Below are 19,013 nucleotides of genomic sequence, written 5' to 3' on the forward strand. Positions count from 1 at the left end.
TTCAGAAAGGGCATTCTCTGAGACTGCACTTCTCACTTTTTCACCCCCTACAAAGTTATGATGCAAAAACCAAACTCATTTCATAAAACACGTACTTTCTTTGCACATTTCAGTGTGTGTATTACACTAATTTGTAACTTATTTTCAGTTTGGCCTCCTTCAAATTAAAATTTGCTCAGCACCAGCCTTTGGCTGAGCTACCTCCACTTGAGCAATCACTGGAACAAGTACAAACCCCAGAGCACTGGATTTCTGGCACTCAGTGGGTAAGGGCACTTTGTCTACAGGGTTTTTTTTGGGAATAAAAGCCCTGAAGGAATTTTCTAAGGCTAATTAAGATCCCAGACAACAAAAGCACAGACAGGTTTTACAAGCACGTCAGTTATACAAGCAGTAGCATTTGAGTTTGACAGGTTTAAACCGTGGCACTGACAACCTGCCAAATCCCAGTTTTAGGATTGCCTTAAGACACAAAAATCACTTTCCATGATACAGCAAACCCCAAAAACAAACACAACATTCCAGAGGCAGACGAGCTTTCTGATAGCCTATCATTTTGTCACTTTGCACAGAAGAACTTTGACATTCCCTTTGGCCATCCAGCTCCACCTCCTAACTCATGAACAGCTGCCAACACTGTTTTTATCGTTTCTGAAGTGGAGGTTAGCTGGTGACAGGCATAATGTCTAAGGAAGAGACGTCCTGTTACCTGTCTTCACTTCTGAAATAATATATATAATTTTGTACTTGTTCTGGCATTGAACTGTAATAAACCAAACCATCAAAACCCTCTGTCTGCTCTGGTTCCAGACACACACCCTGATCCTTACTTACATAAAAGGGCCAGAGAGCTTTCAGGTTAAAACAGAAAACTCAATTATCCCATCATTAAATAAGGGCAATTTAGAATGACTTGTCTTGGGAAAGGCTACACATATTCTTATTTTCATAAGCTTGCAAAAAAAACTGATGAAGCAATTAAAAGATAAATTAAAGCTTACAGATGCAACAATGGTGTGACAAAGTTCTCAAGTTCTGAGAAGTCTTGGCCTATTAAAACTGCAACCAGAAAGTGGGTTGAAATTGAGTTCAAATTTATCACAGCAGAGTACTTTCAGAGACTGCACACGAGTAAAGCAAGAGACAGAATTTTATACACAATTCTTGTTTGTTACACAAATTTAAAAAGGAGGGAGCAGCTTCAAAGCTGTACCTCAAAACCATTTTCAACAATAAAAAAATCCTCCACAATACTGGGCATAACCTACAATACAGCACCCAAACCCTCTGAACTCAGCTGGCTCTTCCCAGCATTAGCGAGGGCATGGGGGAGCAGGGAATTGCACAGCAGCAAGGGCTCTAGAAAACAGCTCCTCTCAGGGAAAAGAAAGTGAATTTTAACCAGAGAAGGAGTGAAAACTGAAACAAGAACAACCACAAACTTTAGGCATGTATATGGCTGTTGCAGAGAGGAAAATAATACTCTGTGGCCTGAGGGGCAGGACACACAGGACACACACGTGGCAGGGCATTTGCTGACAGCAACGACAGAGCAGCACTAAAATACAGAATGGAATCTTCTGCCCTACAGCCCCTCTTGGCAATTGGGCAAACAGCGGCAGGGCAGGAGCAGGGGAACACACCTCAGCATGTCCTTCATCCTTGCCAGCCTTTTAGCTCTAAAAATGAACTTTTGTGCTGTCACGGGGGTTTTGGAGGTTCGCCTTTCCCGCCTCTGGAAGTTCTCCAGCTAGTGCTGCTTACTCTGTCTTCTCTCAGGTTTTTCATCCCTTGCCCTTGTAAGCCCCGCTTTCAGAAACGCCCAACTTCCTCGGCAACACTTTGCGGCATTTTTTATCTTATCCCTAATGTGCGGAAAAGCACCTTGCCAAAGGCCGGTAGCCACAGAGGAGCCGGGGAAGCCCTGCCGAACACCGGCACTCCACCAGGACGGCAGACGCTGAGAGCGCTTCTGGAAGGTTCGGACCAGCGCAGCCTCCTTTTATGCCCCATTGCCCTTTATGCCCGCCCCGAAGTGTCCCCATTGGCCGCGGCCCTGGGCGGGCACAGAGCCCTGGGCGGGCTCCGCGTCTTCCCGGCCCTCACAGCCCTCACAGCCCGCCCGGTCCTCCCAGCCCTCACAGCCCGCCCGGCCCTCACAGCCCTCACAGCCCCCCCGGCCCTCCCGGCCTTCCCGGCCCTCACAGCCCTCACAGCCCGCCCGGTCTTCACAGCCCGCCCGGCCCTCACAGCCCTCACAGCCCGCCCGGTCTTCACAGCCCACTCGGCCCTCACAGCCCGCCCGGCCCTCACAGCCCGCCCGGCCTTCCCGGCCTTCACAGCCCGCCCGGCCCTCACGGCCCTCCCGGCCTTCCCGGCCCTCCCAGCCCTCACAGCCCGCCCGGTCTTCATAGCCCACTCGGCCCTCACAGCCCTCACAGCCCGCCGGGCACAGCCTTCCCGGCCCCCTCAGCCCACGCTCCCCATCCGCCACCTTCCCACCCCTCCGCTATCCGAGGGGCTGCTCCTCCCGAGCCCGACTGCTTCCTCCGCCTTAGCCGCAGCTATTTCTGCTGTCCCTAAGGGTAACAATCCCACTGCCGCCTTAACGAGGTTTTTCCAAGTGGGGCTCAGCCTCACTTCACCCACAGCACATCGTTCCGTCCTACCCAAAGCATGGGTTCTGTCACTCCAACCACCGCACTGGGTCACTGCCATGAATGAAGGTGCCTTCCAAATCCCAAAGAATTATTTACCGCTTCACAGTGGGAGAATGTGACTGTATTTAACCCCTGTGCTCAGCAAGGGGAACATTTTGCGCTGCGTGATTAATCAGGGTTTAGTTCAGCTAAAACCAGCTAAGAGAAATTAAAAACTTCCAAGTTGCTATGAGGTTTGCTCTTTTTGAAGACTCAGAGTATTTTCATTGCACATCAATGTATTTTTTTCAATGCAAAACATGTTTTAATATAAACACCCAGATGATAGAAAGTTTTATAACAGTAAAAACAGATCTAAATGTTCAGATCTATTTTACAAGATTGTAAAGCCAAACACTGAGACCAGGCTTGAAAACAGCATCTCTTGTCATACAATCAAAATATTGTATACACAGAACACAGCTCGATGCTTCTCGAGTTCACCAGCATAACACCCAGTTTGTCAAACCTTCAGCATTAGAATTTTTTTTCAAGCTGCACGTGAAAAACACAAATTCACCCACAATGATAAGTGCTTCCATCCTACAGACGTCTTGCTGAGAGGCAAAAGTTGCCAAATGCAATATTTTGGAGAGTGATATGAGAGTGCAAGGCAACCTAAAATATATATATATATATATATAAATCATACTTTAAACTTTGGCCAAGACTTACAATTGATACATATCTCCCTTCAAATATTCCAACTTAGATGATCAGTACATACAGAATTTTATTTCCAAGTATTGCAAGGCTGGAAAGTCTTCAAAATCATTCTGTATTTTCTACAGAGCCATTATAACTTAAAGATACATCTATGTTTGAATAGTCAAGTCCTCTTAGATAAAAGGAATGAGAGATGCTTGCTTCAAGAGCAGGCCTTCATCACACACATTTCAACACACCCCCTTGAACCAGTCAGCAGGCAGACTGCAAGAGCCATGTTTTCAGAAAGACAGGATGGTCTTGTGAATGATTTCAATGGATTCTCTGATTTCATCCTCCTTGATGACGAGTGGCGGGGCCAGGCGGATGATGTCGCCGTGCGTGGGCTTGGCCAGGAGCCCGTTATCGCGGAGCCGCAGACACACCTTCCAGGCGTCGTAGTCTGCAAAGGGAGGGAGGCAGAACATCAACAGCACATTGAGGATGTGCCCAGCACCGCAGAAGAGGTGTCACACCTGCAGCACGTGGTGCTGTTTGCCAGCTGGCAGAGAGGTGATGCAGGGTGGTCACAAAGGGAGAGGTCACTCAGAGCAGCTCTCCGGAATCTGCAGTGACGCTGCTCCAGAGCTGCCCTTTGCCTCAGCACACAGAGTTCTGCTCCTTCACAGCTCAGTGCTTGTCTGGCACTCAGACTTCAAAATAAATCTTAAAAGCTGAACCATGTGAAGAGGAGGTAAGGACACATGGACAGGACTTAGACAAGGTTATGGTTATGTAACCTGGATTTCAGCACATCATCGTGGAAAATGACACCACCTTCCTGCAGCACTTTATCCCTTGATCAAATACATTGATATTCAGATTTCTGATATAATTCAAGGTGTTACTCCCTAGAAACTTTTTCTCCATCATTAACTTTCTTCTTGGTAACCTCCTGTATTCATTGTACTCTTCCAACTTTTCTGAAAACAATAATCCCAGCCAATGCTCCCATAATCTGACAGGAACTGGTGTTCCAGATGTGGACAGTTTTTTCCAAAGAGGAAAGGTAAAGGTGTTTGTTGGGGTGCAGATTCACCATCAGGTTGGAACATTATCAAATCATAAGAGTTCAAATAATTTAAAAACAATTGTTTGGCTTTTCTTAGTTAAAAAACCCTATTTTTAATGGCACACAGTAACTTAAATCAATTTTCAGTGGGTACTACAGTGCTATAGCCATGTTCTGAACACAAACATGTCTACATGCCATCCCCTACCTACAATCTAAGTTGAAAAATACTTCCCCATGCTGTGTTTGTGCAGTTGATTTTATTTCCTCACCTTTGGTTTCCCGGATTACGATTGCATTTAAGAGGCCTTTTCCTCTTACAGCAGTTACAATATTAGATGGAGTCTTCATGAGCTCACTTCTTAGCAGATTACCCATTATTTCTGCATTTTTTGCCAGATTTTCCTCTTCAATTACCTAAAGAGAAGTCAGATCTACAATCAGCTGAAGGGCACTGCATTTTTATGTACATGAGGAAGGATGGATAATGACACTGAACCTGCTGAGACACAAAAGCTGTTGCAGCCACAGTGTCCCTGCACAGGCTGCAAGTCCCAGCAGGTTGGTATTGAGCCTTCAATCTTTCATGTCTACAAGAAACAACGGTGTCTTTGAAATTTTATTCTGAATTAACTGCTCTTTGTTTGCTGTTATTTGCAAGTAAACAGTAAACCTCTAAAGGCTCTTAATCTGTCCAAGTCTGAGTACTGGGTAGTGATGAGGTTTTTTGTGTGACCTGCCTCACTGGAGTCAATTAAGCAATCACAAAATAATTGAATTGCACCTTCTGGACAGGACGTTGTAGTTTCTGCTTGAGATCCATACTTGCTCTCAAGCTCACAGAGCAGCAGTTTCTGCTGATATAGTAAAATAAGCCAATTTCAAACTGTTATCATGAAATTAGTGAAGGTATTTGACCAAATCTACATAATTGCTTTGAAACTTCCCCTAGATAAATCTTATTTTGATGTTTAAGACATTAAGATCATAAGAACACAAAGCGGGACGCATTTCCAATAAAAAAATCTAAAATTTGTTTTAAGATCTACAGATAACCACCACCAAATTTCCAATTTTATTTAAAGCTAGATTTCTGCTCATAGCATGAAAAATAATATAATTTATTTAAGCAAAGATCATGAGACCCTTTTTAATTTAGATTCCAGATCTCTCTACACAAACCTCCAGTGCTGCCATTGCCACACGGCAAGCTAATGGATTTCCTCCATATGTGGATCCATGTTCACCAGGTTTGATGGTCAGCATAACTTCATCATCACACAGCACTGCTGAGACCTAAAATGGGAGGGGCAGAAAATTCACATAATTGAAACAGCAAGCTTTAATATCTCTGAAGCAAACTTTCCTCTCAGAGCTCAGGAAATTTTCAGCCTATGGTGATAAATTACATTTACATTCCCAGCACTGTGTACAGAATAGCAGATCTGACAATCCCATAATTAATCCCTTAAATACACTTAGCTAGAGTAGTAACACAACTTTCAATCCCAGCTGAGGGGAATTTCTCCAAACTGAATATTATTTCAAGAGTTTAAGCTTCAATATTTGGTTTAACTCAGAAATCCTGTCAGTTGGCCAAAATAGTTCAAGGCATTGTAATTTCCAGCCTAAACAGCAGGAATTTAAGTCAATCCAAGAGGATAAAATCAGCCATGCAGGCAAGCCAGACAAATGAAATAATATCAGTTGTTCAGCTATAAAGGTAGTATTAGGTATTTCATTATTTTATTATGTCTCTCTCAAGTTGGACTGTCTGGTCATAAATCATAGTTAGTCTTGCAAACAATAATTTCCAAGTACAACAAACATCAGATTTATTGTTCTTCCAACTGGCAGATTTTCAGTGTTGATGACTAAGGAAAAAAACCCAACATTATTCAACAAATGTTTGAGTACTTTGACATTACTTTAAATCACTGGTATTTCTTTGGTACTCACAGGGTATAAGCCACCAGAAAGGGCCTTTCCAAGAAGAATTATATCAGGTCTCACATTTTCATGGTCAACAGCCAACATTTTCCCTGTTCTGGCTAAACCAGTCTGTATTTCATCAGCAATAAAGAGAACCTTTAAAGAGAAAAAAGATCCAAACAGAACAGGGAATTACTTTCCTTCCTAACCCAATTCCAACAACACAATTTTCTTTTGAGGTATCACAGCAATAATGGAGACATCTTTATTAATAATATGTCAATGTCTTCCTTTGAAGATATGAAAAGAATTATGAGTAGCACTTACAAATTAGGAATCTGAATTCTATTGGAACAGAGAGCACTGATTTTTAAATCAGAGATCCCTGATAACCATTTCCCTCAGTGTTTCATTCTGTGACCCATTATTGTTACTAGTTCTTGGTAGCAGTTATGCACATCAGCAACAAAGGTCCTGGATAGCCATGGTAACTGGAAACTTACAATACGGAAAAGAAATTAGAAGTTAAATTAATTTAAAGTAAATCCAGTTGAAGAATAGTAATTAGAAACTTGAGTCAGTGACAATAGTAAGAAATAGTGAAAAATGTGCACTGCTAAGAAGTGCTTTTTAGTGAGGCATTACCAGGAAACACAAGAGGTATCCCTGCATTATTCCACTGAAAGAAAAGGGAATTATTAAATAGCATATAAAGTTCTAGGCCTTACATAGAAGGCTGAGCTTACAAGTTACACCAGTAAACACAGTGTGTAGTGTTGAATGTTACAGTGAATTCTCACATTGTGTTTTGTGCAGAGGTCCCTCACTCCTGTGAGATAGCCTTTGTCAGGAACAATCACACCTGCTTCCCCTTGAATCGGTTCCACCATGAAAGCTGCCACGTTGGGGTCTTGCAGGGCCCGCTGCAATGTTGGGCACAGGGAGAGGAGAGACAAAAAGAGAAAGCTTTTACTCAGGTCAAATACAGAAAATACACGTAGCAGAACCTGATTCTAGCCCTGGTGTTCTTCCCCAAAGGATGAGAGCAGCATTCCTGCCAGGCAGCTCTCTCTGAGTGCCACTGCAGTTCCAATGCTTTGTCACTGCTGGCAAGGTAAAATCAGCTGCTGTGCTTGCTTGGGAAGGTACAAACCTTGCAAACTGCAAACCCAGACAAGCAGTTTATCAGATCAGTCCAGAAATCACCTCAGAAATATCCTCAGTTTCATATTAGTTCATACACTACAAACAATTGCTCAACTCTTCCCTTAAACAGAAAAAGCACGGAGCCCCTCCAGAACAATTTTACCTTAAAGCAAAGTCCACAGGTACATTCCTGCACTATGAAGTTCAAAAAGGTTTAGAAATCCATGAGGCACAGGAGATCTAGTGATTCCCAGCAGGAATTTACTACAGCTTTTCTCAGCATTGCCCCACATGAATTCAGCTCTAATGAAGGCATTAAAACTTGCAGGCCTTTCACCATGGGCAGCCTGATGAAGGTTCAAACCTGAACAAGCTTTTCCACACTGCAGCTACAACCCACTGAGAGACCTTTGTGTCCCCTAACCCAGCTCCAAGGAGAAAAGCAGCTCTGTCCTATAATCCCTCAATCTCCAAAGCCCAATCACTTGCAGGCCCAACAGGTACAGAGATTTTTACCCACAGAAATGGTACCCAATCAAGGTCAGCCCTCCCCAACAGGTTGACAGGATTAATCTCAGATAAAACAGGGAAATACTGGGAATCACTAGCATTTCAGGAGCTTGTGAAAGTGAAACAGCAGCCTGGCATGGTTTTAAGGATGCTGTGAAATTGAAAATAAATATTTGCAACTGCAGTGAATTCTAGTCTTAGAATCACAGGATGGTTTGGGTGGGAAGGGACCTTAAAGCTCATCCCATCCCACTTCTTGCCATGGCCAGGGATATTTCCACTAGACCTGGTGGCTGGGAAATTAAACAGATCATGTAGTTTACCTTTCATATCCTAAAGCAAAACCAAAAATCAAAACCAAAGCAGAATTTACACACATTTTCTATATGCAATTATAACAAACACATTCCTTATCTACATCTACTTACAAATATCTTAATGTCAAAGCACATGTTTCAAAATATAAACTTCTGATTTTCCTTGCTATTTACCAAAGAGCAAAATATTATAAAATTATTTCATACAAGAGAACAAGAAATTGTCAAATACCTCAAGAGCTGGTAGATCATTGTATGGGATCACTTCAAATCCTGGCATGAAGGGTCCAAAGCCATCATAGCTGGATGGGTCAGTAGAACTGGAGATGGCTGACATTGTCCTGCCCCAGAAGTTGCCAGCTGGAAAAAAAAGGGGGAGAAATTGTTACAAAACTGACCAAAAGCCAGAACATTATAAAGGACATCACACTTTCCACTTGGTGATGTATTTTAAGGGTTATCTAACAAGATATTAGCATCCTCCTAATTGTCAGCATTTTGTATTGATGCTATAAATACAGTCTGTTGCTGTATCAAAAGCACATATCAAAAACCAAAAGAAAATTATACTCTAAGACCTGACAAGTGTACAAAATAATTTCCTTAAGTCTCATTAATAGTCTGGAAAATTGAAAATAACTCAAATAACATCTTTTTATTGATAATGTTCAGCTTTAATGCAATTATTACCAATAAAATGTAGGGGGAAAAGAAACACCATTAATAATTTAAGTCCTAAAAATAAAGCTGTCGATAAGCCCAAATCAGAAAATATAAATCTGTGAATTTCAAAGTTCCAGAAGAACCTCTTTACATATCTAAAAATATTATGATTTGCACTATTTTGTTTAGAAACATCAGTTAAAATGTCCAGGAGCCAACATGTCCATTACCAAAATAACCATATCCTCATTTTAATATTCAGTTAAAACAAGAGACTCTCACTAATCAATAATAAGGTGCTAATAAGACTAAGGGTTCAGTGCTTTCACAGCTCACAATCAGAGTCTGTGCTAAGTTCTTTAAAATTATGTCCAAGGTCATTTCTTAGTTATGCAAAAAAGCTTTTTTTCTGCCAAAATGGGGAGCACATCCCCTTTATCAAAATGAGAAAAAACTTACTAAAAGTTGTCTGAAAAGCAAAATTAAATGTATAGAGAAGAGAAAAAATGATAAATATTTGTCGAAAGAATTCCCAGAAGAAATGAAAAAAGCAAACAAAAAATCTCTATTAATTTCCAGAAGCCATAAAGCAAAATTCAAGTATGCACAGCAATTCATAAATGCTGCCTAATGACATTCATAGCTACTATATATACCAAAAGTTAAAAATAGTATCATTACAAAATACCTACCAAAAAAAAGTCAGTATTTAAATAGTAAACTTTATTCTGGAAGGTTTTCTAAAATACAGAACCATTAAACAAAACTAGTATTGACAAAATTGCTTTATCTGTAACCAAAGAATACTAAATATAATAATTTTTTTAATTTTATATTTTTTTTTAAATGTTTTTGTTTAAAAAAAAAGAGAAGTCTCTTCAGGGCCTGGTAACTTCTCCTTGTTACAGAGCCAAGCAGGGCAGGGAGGTAAAGGAAAGAAATATCCCAACAGAGAATCAAGGTTCATTATTTACTTTAGCAATGTTGCTTTTACTTTAATTACATGATCAGTGCTCCAGTACGGCTTTACTGGGTTAATGCCAACTTCTGGAAAGCCTGGAGAATGCAGGACAAAAGCCCTGGTAGGTGAAGCCAAGAGGGCAGCTTAACTCTACTGTGTAATCTATGAGAGAAGTGACACCAGTTTGAGGAGTTAATCCACAAAAGAGTTATGTAGGAACAAGTCAGGAATAAAAAGCACTGCATTTTAAGTGATTAAAAGAGCATGGATGTTCTTTCCCTGTGACTTCAGGCTGCCTCCCAGTAACCCAGTGTCCAGATCCTCAAGTCTTCAACTCATAACACACACTTTACATACCTGCAAAAATGATTTTAGCTTTGTATTTTGGAATTCCTTTCACAGTGTAGGCCCATTTCCGAGCCAGTTTACAGGCAGTTTCTCCAGCTTCCACTCCTAAAACATAAAAGAGCACCATTATCAATCTTACACATGAAACAGGCCATCAGTGCAGCAGAAAATGTTACACAACCTTCGAATCTCAGGGACAAGAACAAAATGGAAACACAGTATTTCTTTACCTGTGTTCATTGGAAGGACTTTGTTATAATTGAACATTTTGGTGACAAGCTCCTCATATTCCCCAAGGACATCATTATAAAATGCCCTGGATGTCAGGGTCAGTTTTTCAGACTGGGCTTTCAGAGCATCCACGATCTTTGGGTGACAATGGCCTTGGTTGACAGCACTGTAAGCACTCAGAAAGTCAAAATATTTTCTGCCTTCAACATCCCACACATAAACACCTGGGAAAACAAACCTGTGATCAGTACACAAAATAAAAGAAGACACGAGACAAAAAAAGAATCCTCAAACATAATTAAAGGCCAGAGTAAATTTAAATTAAGTGATAATATGTGAATAGCCCACAAGGACTTAGAGAGGGTTCCAGTGCACCCTTTCGTGTTCACATTAATATTAAACCTCTCCACACAAGGTAACAGAAGAAATGAAGAAACTAAGTTGCTTGAAAAGTTTCCTGCTGAGTTATTCTGGAAATTATCAATACTTTAAATAATTTTAGAGGCACCACAATTTTTCCAGGTGGCCTTATGCATAATGATCCACCTCTCTAATCAACCATTAGCTGACTTTTTTTCATCAGTTATCTCAATCCCACCCACATAAAAAACAACCCAACAAAGATTGAGAAATCAATCAGATCAAAATCATTCTACCATGATCTTATTCACCCTACACAGACACGCCCCACTTACAACCTCCAGGAAAAACCTAAACAAAATACCTTTTCCTCTTTCCAGAGCAACAGGCAGAGGGTGATAGTTGTGGGCACCGTATTTTGCCTCACGTTCAAAGATTAAATCAGACGAGAGAGGCCCCTGAATGGTTTTTTTAGGAGCAACTGAGGTAGCAGAGCTCAGTGAGGAATGAAGGCCTCGGCAGAGAACAGCAAGGCTCTGGGAGCGGGTTAGCTTGGAAAGCATGATGGACTTCAGGAGTTCTGATACAGATCTGGAGGGAAAAAAATAAAGCAAGTTAATAATTAGCACAAAGAACACTTCAGAAGAAATGTCTGACATGATTGAAGTGGGTTTACTGCCAAGATTACAGGTTCCTCAACTATTTTGCAATTCAGCCAAGAAAGCTTATATGAAGTATAAATTAATGTGGGATTAACATCAAACAAGTGATTTGATTCTACTCTCTACACTTACAGAAACAGAAAGAAAACTAAACTGTGTGACTCAGCAAGTCTGTGAACTAGTTACATCATTCTTCCTATAAGTGTTCCTTTTTCACTGTGCCTTAAATTCTGATTTACTAATAGAAAACTACAGTAAGAAAGTTAAGCTCATCAAATTTCTTGTTCCATTGAAATGCCCATTTTCTACCGGATTGTCATCAGACAAATCATGTTACAAACTTCCATGATATTGGCTATCCCTGGAAGTGTCCAAGGCCAGGATGGGATAGTGGAAGGTGTCCCTGTTCATGGCAGGCAGTGCCACTGGATGAGCTTTAAAGTCCCTTCCAACCCAAACCATTCTGTGATCAAAATATAGATGGAAAGTAAGAATATGTCAGATATTAATGATCATTAGAGCACTCTATTTTCCCAGCAATCTCCCCTGAATACAAAACCTTGTAATGTCACTATCTAGGGATAACCTGAGGGTAGGATTTAGTGAGACAAATGCACTTTGATTTCTTCTCCATGCCTGCACCTCAGTGGATATAAAGAAACTTCCCAGAGAAGAGGGAGTGAGTTGGCACTTGAAAAGATGTTTCAGGAAGCTCTTCCCACAGCAGGGAACAGCAGAGAGCCAAGAGTTCCCAAAGCTCAGGTTTCTGGTCTCACAGAACATCATACTTGCAAAACTGGCAAAAAGTTTAATCCCCAGAGGAGGATCACAGATCACAACAAGTGCTCTGCTTATCAAATGCAGCCTCCCTGTAGCACACTCCCCAGCAAAGTGAAGAGCAGAGCAGCCTGGACACTGCTGCACCACCTAACAGAAGCAGCCTGCAAAACCTACCAAAAATACATTTATTAAATACCAACAGGAAGATTCAATGATGGCTTACACAAGGGTGCTATTATTTCAGGCTGTTTGCAGAAGACAGAAGTATTAAGTCATGGATTTATCCCTAATTTATTTTGGAAAAAATCCACACCCTGAATGTGTTGCCTTGAACAGAGAGGCATTTCTTTCAGCAGACTCCTCAGGTATTACTTTGCTGCTCCTCTCTTCTAACCAAAGCCAAACCTTTTTTCTCCATCTACCAAAATCTAAGTGTTTAGGAAGAGTCAGTATTCTCCATTCCAGCAAGAGATGAATACTGCACAACTCTGGGCATGTTTCCAGCTGTTAAAGATTAGCCCTTTGTGTTAATACTTTTCAAGATTGTTACTCAAGGATTTTGCAAACAAAAAAGACAAATACTTCTCTGTGTGAGAAAAAAAATTGATGACTCAAAATTTCAACCTGCTCAACCCCTAAAATGTAATTGGCCTGTGACATCCTGGCCCCTGGCACACCTCCATGGTAGAGCAGCTAATTCTATCACAAGTTGCTGTATTTTGGAGATTTTCCAGACATTCCTGAATTGAAAGGTACAAAGAAGTTAAATGTTTATCTGCTCTATATCAGAGGTACCTCCCTGCAAGAAGGATCACAGATCCCCAGTTTGAGGCTGTTGTTTTACTTCTTGCATATTGGAAAATATTCATCAGATTTTTAAAAGGGCTTTTTCCTCCATAAAGGGAATTGCCCTGAAAACTAGTGAGGCCACATCATTTTAGCCAAGGTGTGGAAGATTACATGGAGAAAAGCTGAATAAAGCTGAGAATTACAGATGAATCTGGAGTTAAGAGGAAGGGGAAAATTTGGGGTTGATGATCATCAAAACAAGATGAACAGAAATATCAGGAAAGAGGAGGAATAATAAATAAGGAAAAAAACCCAAGCAAACAAAATGAAATAAAATCAAGCTCATTACCAACTGTGAGAAATATGATCATGCACTGTAGCAGGCAGTATGGGAATCAGAAGCCAGGGAATTACACCAACTGGAAGAGGTCTTGCATCAGAACAGAAAAACCACTCAAAACACAGCTGTAAAACACTTGAACAGCTCACTCAGCTGTTGAGCAAGATTATCCAGACAGCAGCCTGCAGACTGCACAGGTAAATTGAATGGCTGTATGTACCTGACAGTGAAAAACACCCCAAGGTAAATGGGGGATATTGTCAAGTGCATGAAAACACTCAGGTTCATGTTGATAGAGCAGAGAAGAATCGCTGCCACACGGCAGCCTCCACCAGCTGAATCAAATGGGTGAAGGCTCAAGGGGACAAACAGGGGGGGACATCAGTGTGGACATGCCAAGCTACCTGTGCAGACCAGCAGGAACAGCTCAGGACCTAGGCTGGCAGACAAGAATTGCAGAATCACAGAATCACCGAGGCTGGAAAAGACCTCTGAGATCACCGAGTCCAGCCTGTGCCCGATGCCCACCTTGTCCCCAGCCCAGAGCCCTGAGTGCCACATCCCGGCCTTCCTTGGACACCTCCAGGGATGGGGACTCCAAACCTTCCTGGGCAGCTCCTTCCAATGTCTAATCACCCTTTCTGTGAAGAATTTCCTCCTGGTATTTCCTCTTCTGGCACAGCTTGAGCCTGTTTCCTCTCATCCTGTCACTTGTTACCTGGGAGAAGAGCCCGATCCCTGCCTGGCTACAGTCCCCTTTCAGGGAGTTGTAGAAAGGGACAAGGTCCCCTCTAAGCCTTCTTTTCTCCAGCAAAACAAACAAACAAAAAAAATAAAAAAATTAAAAAAAAAAAAAATAGGAAAAGCAGTAAACCCAGCGGTGAAATGCCAGATCCAGCTCGCCATCTCCCCGCCAAGGCCACGGTCAAAGACACTGCAGAGGCAAGGATGTGGCATCGCCTGGCGGGGCTGACACAGGCACAGAGGAAGGGACGGGCTGTCACTTCCCCCGCTCCCCGCACAGCGACAGCGCTCCCGGGGCCTTGCCGACGGGGCCGGCTGCGGCGGGACAGAACCGCGGCACGGTGGCCCGGAGAGGGGCAGGAATGGCCCCCGAGGGCCGGACGGGCCGTACCTGGTGCTGCTGGAGGTGCGGAGCGGCCGCAGGTGCCGGAGGTGCTGCCGGTGCCGGAGTCCGCGGATGAGAGGCGGATGCGGCCGCGGGCCACCGTAACAGCTCCTCGCCCCGCCCCCTCCCGGCTGACGTCACCAAAATCACGCCTGACGATTGGCTGTCGGAGCTGATTGGCAGCCACCGCCCCCGTTCTTCGGCACTTCCCCTTGGCGAAGGGGCTCCCCATTGGCGGGCGCCCGCGAGCCGGGGCCCCGCCCACCGCGGCCCTCAGGGGCGGTACCCGCGGGCCCCGCCCGCCGCATCCCCCCGGCCCTCGGAGCGGCGGCTCCGGCCCCCTTCCCTCACCGCCTTCCCCCGGCCCTCACACCGGTATCCCCGTCCCTCAGACTGCGGGCTCGTCTCCCGTCTGCCGAATTAGCCTTGGGAGCAATCTTTGTAACCGCAGAACCCCACACACAGCCTGGCGGGAGGAGCCCCTCCGCCCCAGCGCCTCCCGCCGCTGTCACCGCTCATCCGCACTTGGGCCCTCGAGGAAGTCACTGTAGAAAAGGGCGAGCACTGACAAAAAATGAGAGGGCTTGGGAAAACATTTCTGGGAATGGGAAGTGTGTGGGATGGTGGTGGTAACCCCGCTGGCGACTGCAGGATCCCCAAGGATGTATAGGTGCTCTGTGTGTGCTCAGCCCTGACTTTTCTCTTCCCAAAAGATGTGCATGAGCTTTTTCCCGATCTTTTAACATATGGCTAAAATAAAATAATTCGAAATAACAGCCAGGGGTTCACTGAGGTTGCTAAGGGGTTTTTCACGGAATTCCTGTGCCGGGTGTTTTTGCCCACACGCACCAATCTCCTCCCCAGTCTGTCACGGTCCATTCCGCGTACCCAAGCCCTGCCCTTCTCCACATGGAAGGGCCTTGATGGAACCCCGAACTTCAGGCTCTGCTGCCTTGGGGGAGAGGGAGGGAATGGCGGGGAGTGAGCTCCAGGAGGGCCCGGTGTGCTCGGAGCAGGAGCTTGGAGCTGGGACCAGCAGGTGAGCAGGGACAGGTTGGAACGAGCCAGCACAACCCCGACCTTTCCCCAGGTTAAATTACACCTGGAGAACGTTTTGTAACCACAAGATCTGGACCTTTAAGGGGAACTGTGAGGTGTGATTCATAAATACATTCTGGTTTTATCCAAAAAAGTCACAGACTGGTTTGGGTTGGAAAAGACCTTAAAACTCGTCCAGTTCCATTTGCTGCCATGGGCAGGGACATCTTCCACTGTCCCAGCCTGGCCTTGGACACTTCCATGGGTCCAGGGGCAGCCACAGCTTCTCTGGGAACCCTGTGCCAGGGCCTGCCCACCCTCACAGGGAACAATTCCTTCCCAATATCCCATCTAACCCTGCTCTCTGGCACTGGGAAGCCATCCCCTTTTTCTGTCCCTCCATCCCTTGTCCCAGGTCCCTCTCCAGCTCTTCTGGAGCTTCTTTAGGCACTGGAAGGGGCTCCAAGGTCTCCCCAGAGCCTTCTCTTCTCCAGGCTGAACAATTCAAATTCTGTCGGCCTTTACTCATAGAAGTTTTCCATCCTTGCTGTGTCCTCCTCTGGGCTTGCTCCAGCACTCCAGGTGGGATCTCACAAGAGCAGAGTACAGAAGAAAACAAACAGTATTTCACTTTTTTATCGTGTCCATCTCACTAGGAAGAGCAACAAAAAAACAGCCCAAAAAAAAACCAACAAAAAAAAAAAAAAACAAAATAAACCAAGTAAACCAAAAAACCCCTCAGTCTTAGCAGTGGTGACTTCTGGTTGTCTCTTGCCCTTTGTCCATAAATCATCCTGACAAATTTATCAATGCTGGAAAATAATTTCTTTCTTCCACAAAAAAACATGATATCCTAGTTGACACACAGAGAATTTGCATAGCTTCGCCTCACTAAAGCAAACCATTTGAAAATATCCCTGAACCTTGTCATATCTTCAAATAGCTCAAACCTTGGATGTCAGGGGCCAGCACTGCTTATGCCTTTGGAGAAAATTTTCCCAATGTGCAGTCAGCTGGATGCAGCGAGGGCTGGGAAGAGAATGGATGATGTTGAGCTCTTTATAAACACACAGAGAGTTAGGCTCAATTTGCTGATATGTTTGTGTCTCCTACTAGCCCAATTCTGCCAGCAAACAGTGCCCTGCATCTGCTGCCAAAGATGAGTTCATAAAGCACCAAAAGGTTGTGCCTTAGGTGCTAAATTGCAAAATACATTTCAGAGTCATAACTGCTGAATGAATACACAGTTGTACTGTGCCCAGTTTCTTAAGTCCAGAGACAGTTATTATCCAGGAGCAATTGGAACGCCTTTATTTCTAGTTGAAATTAAGATTTTTTTGTGAAAATGATTAAATTTTAAGGCTGAGAATAAGCAATGACCTCTCTGCTTAGAGTATTACATATTGTCCCAGTTCATTCTGCTTCTCTATGCTACTCTGGTGAGATCCCACCTGGAGTTCTGCATCTGGCTCCATCCCCAGCATGGGAAGGACAAGAACTTGCTGGAACAAGTCCAGAGGAGGCTACCAAGTTGATCAGAGAGATGGAGCTGCTCTGCTGTGAGGAAAGGCCGAGAGAATTTGGATTGCTCATCCTTGAGAAGTTTTGGGGTCACCTAACTGAGGCCTTCCAGTACCTGAAGGGAGCCAACAAGAAAGATGGAGAGACTTTGGACAAAGGCCTGGAGGGACAGGACAAAGGAATGGCTTCCCAGTGCCAGAGAGTAGGTCTAGATTGGATATCAGGAAGAAATTCCTCCCTATGAGGGTGATGAGGCCCTGGCACAGGGTGCCCAGAGCAGCTGTGGCTGCCCCTGGATCCCTGGCAGTGTCCAAGGCCAAGTTGGATGGTGCTTGGAGCAACCTGGGACAGTGGAAGGTGTCCCTGCCCATGGCAGGGGTGTTTCAAAGTGGACGATCTTTAATGTCCCTTCCAGCCCAAGCCATGTTCTATGATCTCCTACGGTGTTAGGAAAAAATCACATAATTTTGTTCGTTGCATACTCACATTTCTTAAATAGCTTTATAGGACATGGTCCAGGATTTGCAATCCATGAGATCAATGGGATTTTCCCAGGTAAGAAATGCTGGTTTAAGGTTAGATTGTTTTTCTCTCTGACATTTCATTAGCATGGCAGGTCACTTTTCTGTTATCTCAGGTCATGCTAATGATGCCCTCTACCTATCTAGCCACAAAAATAACGTGCTGGGAGCTACAACCCTTTCATCTTTCATAGACTCAACTCAAGAGCTGCCTTTTACCTCCTTTAAATGCTCTTATTCTTAAGCTCATCTCCAAATTGGTTTGGATTTATCCAACCATGTTCTTTGCACAATAAGCAGAAAAATATAGAAAGAACAAAATTTGTCCAAAGGATTAAATATCACCTATCATATAAGGGAAATGCACATCTGAAAATGTAAAGAATGCAAACTAAAGGCAACCAAGATCAATTGAAGTGCTAAATCTTGGGTTCAGCTCTGCCCTCATGGAGCTGGAGACAAACTGCCCCAAGAGGTGATTTCAGAAGTTAGACATGCAGGAAAACAGCAGATTCCTGTCTGGAAGGCGGAGATTCAAAAACAAGCAAATAAACAAACAAGCAACCCTCAAGCAAGAAAAGGCTTGCTTGTTTTTGTATTCTGTAAGATGTGGAATGCACAGATACTATATGTAAATGTATTTTTTAAAGCTGATACAAACTGTTTCTGAGATTAAAAATTATAAATATGAAATAACTCTCAAACTGGAATCTGGTTAATCAAGACCTGAGAGAAAGTGCATTCAAAGCTCTGTTTAATTTAAACCTGATCAGTTTTATGTAGGATCAGTGTCATGGCTCACTTTCTTTCCTCCTTTCTTTTTGGTATTTCTTATCAAGACACAGAAAATATCCTCTTTTCTTCTTTAAAAACTATCAAGCTGGAATTTTAAACCACTCACATTGTCCACAGTAGCAATTATTACTGTAGATCTTGGAGGAATTGCTCTCAGCTAGATGAAATATTTTATGTGAATAAAAAAGGGAAAGCAGAAGCTTAATGTGTATTATTTTGTTACCTGTAGATACCTAAAAGACTCCACATGACAGTAACCAAAATATGGAAAAGGGAATCCATGAAATGTTCACATTTTACAGTAATTTGCCCTGCAGAAAGAGGAAAACTCTGACCTACTTGAAGAAAGAGGGTTATTATATTCATTCTGCTAATCCAGAAAATACAATTTGACATGTAAGTAAACCATAAAGTTATAAGAAGGAACAAGTTAAGTCATGCCAGTTGTTAGGAGTAATTCCACAGCTCTGTCTCAGGCAGAAATGCTCATTGAAGTCATTGGGAATTAGGCATGTGAAGAGACTGAGGAATTGCATCCCACTTATTGTGGTTAT

General features: G+C 43.3%; 1 protein-coding gene across 1 annotated transcript; it reads right to left on the reverse strand.

Annotated features, from left to right (window-relative positions):
• Positions 1-2,939: 2,939 nt before the first annotated feature.
• On the reverse strand, positions 2,940-14,745 carry OAT (ornithine aminotransferase). Its single transcript, XM_058842023.1, has 10 exons — positions 14,591-14,745; positions 11,249-11,475; positions 10,524-10,748; positions 10,303-10,398; positions 8,554-8,681; positions 7,149-7,271; positions 6,376-6,504; positions 5,599-5,712; positions 4,689-4,833; positions 2,940-3,807 (listed from the first exon to the last, which is right to left on the reverse strand). Exons 2-10 carry the CDS (start codon positions 11,445-11,447, stop codon positions 3,647-3,649), a joined length of 1,320 nt encoding a protein of 439 aa, XP_058698006.1. The 5' UTR covers positions 11,448-11,475; positions 14,591-14,745; the 3' UTR covers positions 2,940-3,646.
• Positions 14,746-19,013: the final 4,268 nt, after the last annotated feature.

This window comes from Poecile atricapillus, chromosome 6 (assembly GCF_030490865.1).
Source record: "Poecile atricapillus isolate bPoeAtr1 chromosome 6, bPoeAtr1.hap1, whole genome shotgun sequence".
Classification (NCBI taxonomy): Eukaryota; Metazoa; Chordata; class Aves; order Passeriformes; family Paridae; genus Poecile; species Poecile atricapillus.

Coding starts and splice junctions, on each gene's coding strand:
- OAT (XM_058842023.1), bottom strand. CDS start 11,447: ATGCTTTCCAAGCTAACCCGCTCCCAGAGCCTTGCTGTTCTCTGCCGA. Junction 6,505..7,148: donor ACCTCTGCACAAAACACAAT/GTGAGAATTCAC, acceptor TTCTCTTTAAAG/GTTCTCTTTATTGCTGATGA. Junction 5,713..6,375: donor TTTCTGGTGGCTTATACCCT/GTGAGTACCAAA, acceptor CTCCCATTTTAG/GTCTCAGCAGTGCTGTGTGA.